We start from the raw sequence: 11,566 nt of genomic DNA on the forward strand, positions 1-11,566 counted from the left end.
TGTGTGGGGGGGGGGGGGGGGGGGGATAGAGGTATGTTTTCTAGTTTTCTAGGCTCCTTCACTCTTATGTACCTTTCTGGTGAGGGGGGCATTTATGTTTTCGCATCCACCTGAATAAGATGTAGTTGCGCCCCTGCCCATGATGCTTTGCAGGAGGTTCTGCCGGTTCGGCCCGCTTGGAGCTGGTGTTCCGTTGACCTTTGTGGCGGCTGAGTGACACCTGAACGGCGGGCGTGACGTCAGCAGGGGGGGGAGCCCGTGGAAACGGGAGCCGAGGAGATCAATCATGGCGGTCGGGACGTTTCCCTGCTTAACCTTTAGATTGAGTCAGACTCCGGGAGAGGAGGCGGCAGCTCCGCCGTGACTGGCAGCTAATAACGGCGAACAGCGCGGGGTGAGGCCGGCTGACCCGATTTAAATACCACGGCCCAGACGGCGGCTCCTCCCCCGGCCGCAGGTACCGCTAAACACACCTTCCGCCTGCTGACGGTTCTGCCCGACAGCTACCCGCCCGGCACCGAGCCTTCATGGATCAGCGGCTTTCCATTAACACAGTTGTTGCTGCCGTGGATATATTTGGATAAATTAACTTAGCATAAAGTGCTGGGAGGCTGCAGGAGTGTTTGCAGGCTGAAAAGTCAGTGCACACAGTGGCAGCTGCCGCTGCGACGCATCGAGAAAGCGGCGCTGCTTCCGCCGCTGACGGGACTCATAATTACTTCCAGTTTTCCTCACGTCTGAATATGAGCAGCTTCAGCGGGAGAGCTCATTATGAGCCGCTGACGGCTACAGCGGCTCTGCTAAAGGTACAGAAAATTGGGAAACTACTGATGTGCAACATTAATAACAATAAATAATAAACACAAAGAGGTCATTTAATCTGCGATGTTTGTTTTAGGCTTGCTTTTCACCGAGGCTGTGGAGAAAATTACAGGAATAAACAGAAATATTTGTTCATCAATTCAAACTTAAGGTTCCAGCTGAAAAGCTGCTTCCGGCTGATGAAGAAAGCCAGAGGTCTTCCTCACGGGCCTCCGGTCCGGTGGAGGCCCAGAGTCCAGATCTGGATTATGTTCTGATGTTTAAGTGATCAGGTTTGGTCTCTTCTGCAAAACTTTCAACTAAAAATCATTTAAATATGTTGTACTATTTAGTAATGCAAATAAAAGGAATATATAAAAGTAAAAATGGATAAATAAAAAATTAACTTAAAAAATGTGTCATACAAAACTTACACAAAAAATATATTTTAGCAAATTTAAAATGCAGCAAATATTCAGTAAAAATGAATATGAACAAAAATGGGGAATATATTTATAAACACACTGAATAAATATATAAGATGAGCAAAAATAAATAGTTTATCTAGAGATCAGCAGGAAGAGTTTATTTTTTGTTTTGGAAAATGAGAAACGGGACGTTTAGTAGAGAAAATGTTGGAAATTTAAATGAAGAATAAAACAAATTGATTTAAATGTCTTTGTTGGTAAAATTGTTTCATAGAGTTTTTAAGTGCAGATTTAAAAACCAAAAGCAAAAAACTGTTCTGGTTAAAAATCACAGAATCTCTGACTTTCTAACAAATGAAAACAACTTCATGCACAGAAGAGGATCTGTGATGCTGCGGGCTCAGAACGTGACATCATCATACACATTCCAGTCAAACCCCAACAGGAAGTATTCACACCCCAACCTGAGACCCGTTCAAGGACCTGGAACCAGATCTGAGTTCATTTTTAGGTTCATTAGTTCCTGAAAGTCTTCAGCAACCAGAGACGCCCAGGATTAAATTACAGGAACTTTTACTTTTCAAACACATTCTGGATCAAAATCATTTCAGTGTTTTGATAGAAATATTGGCATTCAGAAACTTTAAACTTAATTAATTAATGAAGAGGATCAATTAAATGGTGTGTTAGAAATCTGAACTGAATGTCCTTATACGGAAATGAGGGGGCGGGGCTTCCAGGTCTGAACATTCCTGGTTCAAATCTTTGGATTGATTTTCTGTAATAATCTCATTATGAGGGAATCTGATGGTTCCCAGCTGCTGAAAACCAATAATCAAAATGATCAATAATAAACCCTGATTCACAGTTTAATGAATCTGAGTTTGACTTTCTGAACTAAATTAATTTCTTGCTGAGCTTTAGGATGACGAGGTCAGTGTGGAGGTCAGGAAACAGGGAATAAAAACCTGGAGAAGGATGTGGATCACACAGATTATTTTATTTAGAGTTCATGCATAATTTAACCAACACGAAGAACAGAAACACAGAGCAGCCCAGATCCAACATGGCGGCTCCGAGTTCAGAGCCAACATGGCGGCTCCGAGTTCAGAGCCAACATGGCGGCTCCACTCTGCAACCAGAATCACCAGTGACAACAAAACCCAGGAAACCAAAGGAAATCTCTAAAAAGTGCAATCTTCACGTTGGTTAGTGTTCTGGTGACTTCAGACTAAAACCTTCATCTTCATTGTCTGATTTCAACCAACGACATAAATCCTGATCAGCAGCAGCAGCGGGTGGGGGAGGGGGAGGAATCTCTTCAGCAGAAACAGAAGCAACAACATTAAAGTCCAGACATGATGCCAGTTGATCCTCAGCTCAATAAAAACACTTAAATACTGATCAGAGAATAAATTACTTCTGTAGTTCAATGGAAACGTTCGTTGCCGCGGCGACTAAGCGCTGGTCTGGGATCTAAACGTCTCGTTTGTGGCGCTGGGACTCATTTCTGAAAACAAATGTGGTGTTGAAAGGTCAGGCCTCTGAAGATGTCAGCAAATCATACGATTAATAACACTGATGATGTGCAAACTCCATCTGTAGTGTGAAGTTGAATCAGAAACGGGAAGTAAAATTTAAACGTTTGGTCCTCTAAACGAGTTCAGGACAAAACAAACAGTGAAGGCAGAGCCGGCCCAAAGCATGAGCAAATGCTGCGGCAGCAGCTTCTTTTAACAGTCAGGATTTAATGCAAGGGGGCCCTGCGGTGGGGGACAGGAGCCCCAGGGGGCTTTGGGCCGGCCCTGCCAGCAGCTTCAGTTGGATCAACAGGAAGTTCCCGCTTTTCTTCTTCCTGTCGCATCATGGAGGGTTTTCCCTTTTTGTTCTGAACAGAAACTAATTAAACCAGTGACTCTGAAACACGGAGCCAAATATACACCAAACATTTACACATTTACAAACCAACTTGGAGATGATTTGACTAGGACAAACATCAGAGAGGACGGTCAGTCCTACAGAACCAAATGGGTCGGTTCTGCTGAGGAGCAGCTAAAACAAACCCAACGCTGATCTGAGGGCCGTCCTGCCTCAGAGTTACTGAAAACGTCTGGAAACAGGAAGTAGGAAACAGGAAGCAGGAAGTGGGTGACCTGGACGTCTCTGGGCTGCAGCCATTCTGGTCCGGAGACGTAGGGGTGTCGGCGGGGGCTGATGGTCTACATGGCCAGCAGAGCGTCTTCCTGTCTCCCCGTCTTCTTTCTGCTGGGCGTTCCCTGCGTCGCGCCACTGGGGGGCGACGGCGGGCCGGTCTCGGCGGCTTTGGCCCGCTCCTCCAGGAACTTATCGAACTCTGGAAGGAGGAGAGCTAGGATGAAGCTAAACGAAGCTAACTGCAGCTAAACGAAGCTAAGTGACTCTGAAACAGGAAACAGGAAATGAAACCAGCTCTCTACATCTTACCTTCGCTGGTCACGCCTTCCTCTCCTTCGTCTCCTTTCTGTTGGACAGAAAAACAGAGAAACGTCACGACTGGAGGGAAACGTCTGAAAAGTGTGGAGTGCATTTGGATTTAAGCCAAGTAACAGATACCATAGTTGGTTGTAATAAATCTATAGATCACATTTTAATAAATTAAAATGAACTTAATAATTCCCACTCTGATGACTAAAATGTTTCCAAGAAGAGTTTTGTTGTTTGACTTTATTTATTCAGGTTTGTTTTATTTTATTTTTTGGTTTTGGTCACTTTATTTATTTTATGATTATATTAGTTGAAAATGATCTCAAAACAACAATATTATCGTTTATCACAATAATTACTGGGACATTTTACCATCAGTCTTCAGAAGTCACTAATTACAGAATCTCTGACTCAGCTGTAACTCACAGCTGCTGAACATAAATGCACACCACACTTTTCAGATTTCCTTAGGAAACTCCATTGATTTCCAGCTGATAATCGACTTTGACACATAAAACCAGTTAAATACTTAAAGTTTATGGTTGTAAATCAGATCAATGTTTGCAGAAGAAAATATTAATAATTTCAGGTCTTTGATGTGAAACAGACATGTAAACCTGACAGAGTTGATATCTAATCCATCATGCTGATCAGTTTTATTCTCGGATCGTTTCCTTCACCAACACTGAGCTTAGTGAGTAAAGAAATGAGGAAATGATTAATCCCACTTCAAAGAAATGAGATGTTTTATTTTCCAGCTGCACAGAGATTCATCAGAAGGAAAAGCAAAGAAAAGGATGAAAACTAAAAGTTGTGATCCGTCTCACCACATCGGTGCTCAGCCACTCCTCTATGTCATCCATGACAGAGGACTGACGCTGCTGGCCCTGCAGGGGGCGCCGCAGGAGGCCGCCAAATGAAAAACACACAAATAAACATCCAAAGAAACAGAAACCAAACTGAAGCGTATTAAAACACATCAACATGAATGTTTGAAGAAGATGATAACAGAAAAAGACAGAAAATAATCTGAAGATGGAGATGAGAACTTCTGGAACGACCCGCTAATCCACCCGCTGCTCACTTCACCTCAAATAACAGTTTGGTAATTATTATGTGTTAAAGTTACTTTTTATTTCATGGTGAGTCTATCTGCATGTGTGACTCCAGCAAACAGACCAAACTGACCCAAACGGGTCAGAACCAGAACCACACAGTAAAACATCTGGAGTAACTAATTAATCTGACAGAAAAAGAAACATTCTGCAGGTTTTTCATTTAACCTTAAACTTATTTCATGTAAAATGAGAGAAAATGAATTTTTTCCATCTTATGAAGAGCTTTCCTCTGGAGGACATCCGAACGTCTGCAGCTAAAAATCCTTCAAACATGAGGAAATCTGAACATCCATTCAGATTATGGATAATCTGGGGATTATTACTGATTAACCGTTATTAACTGAACAGGAAACGATGATCAATGTGAACAAGGGGAGGCCAACAGATTTACACACCAAATATTTGTTTCAACTTAAATTCAAAATGTTTCCACTTCATGTTTTGCTTCATTTCTGCTCGGTTCTTTCACAAAAACAGTCTGTGGACTTTAATTCCTTCATCAATTACTAAATTAGTTGACGATTATTTCAACAATCGAATAACCACTTCAGAAGAAAACTAATTAATTACAGGTGAGATTTTTATGAGGATTACAATAATTTAATAATCCTGAGGATATGAGACATTTCTATTGTCAGAATAATTGGAAACTAAAATAATCATTAACTGCAGCCAAAGTCAAAACTGTTAAGATTCTGAATGACCAGGTGAAATGGGTCCAGAGGTGGAGGACATGGACCCAAACTGGTGTGCTTACTGGTCCCAGCAGGAAGTGACGGCTGGGTATAAAATAATCAAAACGAAGCAAACAGAGAGACGGCCGCTTAGAAATAAAATATGAACAGGATGTTTTCATGGTGGAGTCAGAGAGAGTCATCAGTGGAAGAAGAATTTAGTCATGAATGTTGGGATAACATTTATGACTAATGTTTTGTTGTTCCCAATAAAGCATCCTATCCTTCCAATTGGAGGATAATCTGAGACATTTAAAGGCTCAGGAAGTGACATCACAACTCACCGCGCCTGCAGCAGCCGGCTGCTGGACGTCCAGCGTGGGTGGAGGGCCGTCCGCTGCAGCGTCTGCTGCTGACGGCCTGAGAGCAAAACGCTGCTGTTAGACTTCAGCGGCTTCCTGCTCCAGCGGGGGAAACCGTGAACGGGTTCTTACGTTCTGTGTGGTTCTGCCAGCGCGCCGCTCCGGGTCTGAGCGAACACGTCGAAGTCGTCCTGCGCTGCCGCCGGCTTGCAGCTGCTGAGCGCGCTCAGAGTGCTACTGACGCTGTCGGCGCCCACGTCTGCAGGAGACGCAGAAATAAAAAGCAAGAGTCAGGCATCATGCAGACAGGATCAGCTACACAACATTAAAGCAAAAATCATCTTTAAAATCTGACAAAAAGCCTGAAAAACCCATAAAATCCGTCATCAGGAAGGACTTAGCTCATTTTTATTTATCTGCGATTTATTACCAATTAATAAATCCCTGACTCTGAACATATTTCAATCGTTTCAGTGTGCATGAATGAATGAATGAAAGTCCAGCATGAATTACATCTGTAGCACTGCTGCCTCCTAGTGGTCAAACCCAGGAGCTACAGCAGCAGCTGGCAGATGTGGTTCTTTCAGTGTCTGGTGTTTGGATATGATTATACAAAAAACTAAGCAAACTAAAATCAATTTGGGATTCTATTCAGAATTCCAGCACCAGGATTGTGATTCTCTACAGAACTGAATTTGTCTGAACCTCCAGTTACTGTGAACATGTAAAGATATGAGCAGATTACTGCATGTGTGACTGCAGAAACAAGGTGGAAATGGACCTAAACCGGCCAGGCGGGAGGCCAGAGAGGCCGGGGAGGCCGGGGACGAGGGCCTCCCTGCAGCGCTGCTCAGGGCGGGCGGCAGGCTGGACGGAGCGGCGCTGGGCATGTTGCTGACCACTGCGGGCGAGCCGGGTCCAAGGTCAATCAGGTTGTCCTCTGTGGCCTCACTGAGCACCTGATCAATAAACAATAATCAATACTTAAAGCTCAGGAGAAACTGGAACACTCTGCAATACTTTAATCATCAGAACATAAAGTCCGGTGTGATGCACAGCGGTGAACAGCTCAGTGGTTAGCGTAGGGAGTCATGAGAGCGACAGGAAGCAGCTGCTTCTTAAGGGGTCAGGCAGGAAAACACACCGAGGGTCAGAAAAGGAGACAGGAAGTGAAGAGAATCCCCTTAAGAAGGCAGGAATCAGCAGAGAAGAGAACATGGCCGTGCACAGGCTTTTATTTTGGTGCCTAGATCTACTTCCTGTTTGAGGCGATGAGGGAAGGCGAAGGGAATACATGCTGATGGCAGCAGCTCACAACCTGACGACGACAGGAAGCAGCTTAGAGGAAAAGCCTTAGAGGGTTAAACCACAGGAGGAGAGCGCCACCAGCGGTCCAAATGCTGAACTTCTTAACCCCAAGCTAATCCTCCTTTCTCCCTCATTTACAAACTAATGGAGCGCTCGCTCCTGATTGGCCGACGGGCCCCTGTAATGTGACTCTGCTTCTGCCACGTCCAATGGCGCCGCATGGTGAGCCGTCGCTGTGCCTGTAGCATCAAGCTAACGCACCGGTTCGTCTCCCAGAGCTTTACCTCCAGCAGCCGCAGCGCGTCGGGTTTTATCAGTGGCCGTTTGCTTTGCACAGGTTAAATCTGTTGACTGCGAGGCTTGAGAGCTCCTGCCATACGGGGTAAGAGTACTGGAAGCTAAAGAAGCCGCCATCTTTTATTGCCTTTGATGCGGCGGCTGATTTAGAGAGGAGGACAGTTTCCATACTTGCCTGTCTCAGCTAGCCACAGAAACACATGGACAGAGAGGAAGAGACAGTGGACAATGTTAGCATGCTAGCACAGAGACGATGAGTGACGGTCAGTCTGGATGAAGATCCCGCCTGAAGCTGCATCTTTCATGGCGCCACGCCAAAGTATTCACTCCCTCTTCTGCTGACCTACTGGGATTTTATAGACCAAAACTAAACTGTGCATTAGTGTTAATTTGAAGAAAACTTATACCAAGTAGAAAGAAAAGCTTCATGTGGATTTGTGTTCAACCCCCTTTTCTGTGAAGCCCCTAAAGAAAATCCAGAGCCTGAACAAGTTGCCTAATTAGTAGACAGCAACCTGTGAGAGTGAACACAGAACCGGCTAACAGAATACCTTCAAAGGCTGCGCCGGTCAGAAGCCGCCATTTTTAATTGAAGGCATTCAGATTCTGATTGTTATACTGCCTCCATAACCAGGATGCATTTACTTTGGATCCAGCCAGTGTGGCGCCCCCTGCTGGGCAGAACCTGGTCTCAGTATAAATCTACACGTATTAAAAGGTTTTAGAGGAGAAAGTGACGGTTGGTTCCAGCTGCCTGGCTCTCAGGCTGGGCCTGCTCATCTGACTGATGGACCATCATTCACACCATGATGAGATGTGAAAACATAAGAAGAAATAACCGAGAGCCAACCGGCCACAGGTGATTTTAAAGAAAAGGTTCAATAAAAGCCAGGCAGAGACGTTCAGCACGTCTGCTGCCACTCACCCCGTTGTTGACACTCTGAGCCGAGGATCTGCCGGACCGAAACCGCTCGTACCTGCAGCACAAGAAGCAGACGGCGCATCAAACGGGAAACCAACAGATTTCAAACTGACGAGGCCAAAAGTTCTGGGACGGACCCAAAACTGGGTTGAGAGCAAAACCAGGTGGAAACCAGGTGGAAACCAGGTGGAAACCAGGCGCTTCAGGGCTCTGACCTGTCATAGCGGAGGAAAATGTTGTTGAGGTCGTCGTTGGCGTGCAGTAGCTCCTCGGTCACCGCCTCGTTGGAGACGCAGGAGATGAGCTCCACTATCCTCTGCTGCATGGCTCGACACGTCCTGTTCAGCTCCTGACAACGCAGACAGACGATTGGTGGTTTATGATGGTGTTCAGAGTCAGCCTGAGGCCTGAGGCCTGACCTGCAGCAGCTCGTAGTCTGAAGCGTCCTCCTGCCCTGGAACCATCTCCGTCAGCATCTCTGACATCACCTTGGTGTTTCCACGGACGACGTCCAGCTCGCTGCGGAGCCGGCTAATCTGAGCAACACAAACACCAACGACCATTAGGCTGCAAGCTGGAATAAACACCAAATAAAGCTGCAGTTTGTAACTTTCATAAAAATATGATTTTACATATTTATTAAACTGACAGCATGTTGTGAACAGATCGATTCTCTCCTGCTCCTCCATGAGCTGCTACTGCCGACTGAAACCATTCAGGATCAAAAACAACCAATCAGAGCCAGGGGGAGGGGCTTACAGCTGCCAACTATCCTCATGTACTCACTGCTAAATGTGCTAATGACATAGAAACAACTTACCATTACAGGAAAACTGTTTATCCGCCATAATCGGTGGCTATGCTATCTAGTATTAGCTTTTATGACCGGCTATGCTATCTGCAGCGGAGCAGGGAGCAAATGTGAAGGCGAGCAGCACAACATTGAGGGTGATTGACAGCGCTAAGTCCCACCTCCTGGCTCTGATTGGTTGCTACAATTGGGAGAAGCTTCATTTTTCACAGCGTATCTTTATAAACCATCATGACATTTTCTACAAATATTAAAAAATATTAAAGTTGCATATTGCAGCTTTAAATCACTAAACCTGCTTTAATCGGCGTTTAGATAAATCATCAGCTCAGTGAAGGGTTCGCTGCAGCACCTGCTCAGGGCTGGGGGTGACGGCGCCCCCCGGCTGCAGGCTGGGGGCCTGCGGCGCGCTGTAGGCTGGTGGGACGGGCTGCGGCGCAGCTTTAGCCTTGCTGCTGCTGCTGCTGCTGCTGCTGCTGTACTTGTGGAGCGTGGAGTCGCCCTCTGGAGCCGACGCCGCCTGCAACCGACACACAAGGAGGCCATGGATAAAGCTGCAGAGGTCAGAGGTCAGGGAGAGTGGGGGCGTTTAGTGAGAAGCGGCGGCGGCTCCGACCCGCTGAGGGGTGTGGATGGGCGACAGCGTCTCCAGCTCTGAGGTGGGGAACTCGATGCCTTTCCTCTTCAGCTCCTCGTACACCTGGACCACACCTGTGAGGTCCGGGCTGCTCCTGAATGCATCGGCCCAAGCCTGCAGGAAGAGAACCAGCAACCAGTTAACCCACTTCCTGTCTGAGCCCAAAACCTTCAGCAGCCATGTTCAGAGCCGAGGCTTCACACTGCAGCACTTACAGATTCTGTTCCTGAAAATTAGAGTTGAAATGACTCACCAGATCAATCGATTATTGAATTACTCTGCAATTAATTTAGTAATTGATTCATCGTTAAGTGAAGCATAGGTGCTAAAAAAGAGCAATCAGAGTATTAATTAAACCAAAACTGTACAAAACCTTTTGCATGCAAGATAAAAACCTTCTTTATCTGTAAATATGTGAGTTAGTTTGTAGTTTTGGTTTAATTATCGCTCTGAGTTATTCTTCCAGATGAATCAATTATTCCAGTTGTTCCAGCTCTACATCAGAAGCTCCGTCCTGACAGCCGCTCAGATGGAAACAGGAGCTGCAGAGTCACCTGATCCGGTTCAGGTAACCCAACACGCAGCAGAACCGGCTGCAGAACCACACTGACCCAGACTACCTGCAGCTGTCCTACCTGGATCAGAGCCAGGACTTTCTCTTGAACGATGGTGGGCGGGTTGTTCTTAGGAGAGATGACTTTAACTAGGACGCCGTCCACAAAGTCCTTACTGGTCACCAAGGCGTGGAAACGATGGCCGCAGTTCTTCACACACGTCTCCAGAACCTGGTGGAGATGCAGCAGCTGTCAGCGCGTTTCATCCCAGAAGAGAGGCAACCTTCACTCCTCAGACATGCTGCAGATTTATCCTGCAGCTGCTGCATCATCTCACCGTTAGAGTCAGCATCACTTCCCTGTAGTTCCTGTTGCCGCTCAGCCGCTTCTTCACCGCTCTCATCGCATCCTTCGGCCTGAAGGGAAGAGACAGAGCCGGACGTCAGCCTGGCGTTCTGAAGCCTCCTCATGGGTTCAGACAGGACAAATACCAGCAACACACCATGAGAAGAAGGATAACCAGCAACATCTTCAGGCTGACGCCATTAAAACGCTGTACACCCAATCAATCAATCAATCAAATGTTATCTGTACAGCATGTCAGCAGCAGGCTTTTCAAAGAGCTTTACATCATAAACACAGAAACACAAAGTCATGCAGCAGAGAATCAACAATAAAATGTGACATTAAGTCGATGCCGTCGATAAATTGATCACGATTCAAATGAAACTAACCAGGAGTCTGGATTTAAAGGAAGTCAGTGTTTCTGCTGCTTCTCAGTTTTCTGTTAGTTTGTTCCAGATTTGTGGTGCATAGAAGCTGAATGCTGCTTCTCCTCGTTTGGTTCTGGTTCTGGGGATGCAGAGCAGAACCAGAACCAGAACCTGAGGGTCTGGCAGGTTGATACAGCAGCAGCAGATCTTTAATGTGTTGTGGTGCTAAACCGTCCAGTGATTTATAAACTAACAGGATTTTACAGTCTGAGCTACAGGGAGCTACAGCTGTAGGACTGTAGATCTGGTCTTATGTCTCCATCTTCCTGGTTCTAGTCAGAACAACAGCAGCAGCTTCTGGATCAGCTGCAGCAGCTTCTGGATCAGCTGCAGCTGGAGGATCGATTTGGTGGACAGACCTGTGAAGATGCTGCTGCAGGAAACAATGAGACTAAAGATAAACGCCTGGATGAGTTTC

The 11,566-nt window shown here is 46.0% G+C and overlaps 1 protein-coding gene across 3 annotated transcripts in view; it reads right to left on the reverse strand.

Annotated features, from left to right (window-relative positions):
- Positions 1–3,100: 3,100 nt before the first annotated feature.
- The window catches only part of tom1l2b (target of myb1 like 2 membrane trafficking protein b), a 13,448-nt gene continuing 4,982 nt past the window's right edge, over positions 3,101–11,566 (reverse strand). Inside the window, exons 3-16 of one of the 3 annotated variants that reach the window (XM_015058843.1) lie at positions 10,713–10,791; positions 10,457–10,606; positions 9,801–9,935; positions 9,537–9,704; positions 8,793–8,909; positions 8,589–8,722; positions 8,377–8,428; positions 7,627–7,635; positions 6,628–6,805; positions 5,979–6,105; positions 5,829–5,904; positions 4,520–4,579; positions 3,693–3,729; positions 3,101–3,582 (exon numbers count right to left, since the gene is read on the reverse strand). In XM_015058843.1, the coding sequence (XP_014914329.1) occupies positions 3,449–3,582; positions 3,693–3,729; positions 4,520–4,579; positions 5,829–5,904; positions 5,979–6,105; positions 6,628–6,805; positions 7,627–7,635; positions 8,377–8,428; positions 8,589–8,722; positions 8,793–8,909; positions 9,537–9,704; positions 9,801–9,935; positions 10,457–10,606; positions 10,713–10,791 (1,456 nt within the window). In that variant the 3' untranslated portion in view covers positions 3,101–3,448. The remainder of the gene's footprint in view (positions 3,583–3,692; positions 3,730–4,519; positions 4,580–5,828; positions 5,905–5,978; positions 6,106–6,627; positions 6,806–7,626; positions 7,636–8,376; positions 8,429–8,588; positions 8,723–8,792; positions 8,910–9,536; positions 9,705–9,800; positions 9,936–10,456; positions 10,607–10,712; positions 10,792–11,566) is intronic. The other 2 variants (XM_015058844.1, XM_015058845.1) reach the window with 2 other exon arrangements.

This window comes from Poecilia latipinna, unplaced genomic scaffold, assembly GCF_001443285.1.
Source record: "Poecilia latipinna isolate Pla-1442-1.1 unplaced genomic scaffold, P_latipinna-1.0 Scaffold1578, whole genome shotgun sequence".
Lineage (NCBI taxonomy): Eukaryota > Metazoa > Chordata > Actinopteri > Cyprinodontiformes > Poeciliidae > Poecilia > Poecilia latipinna.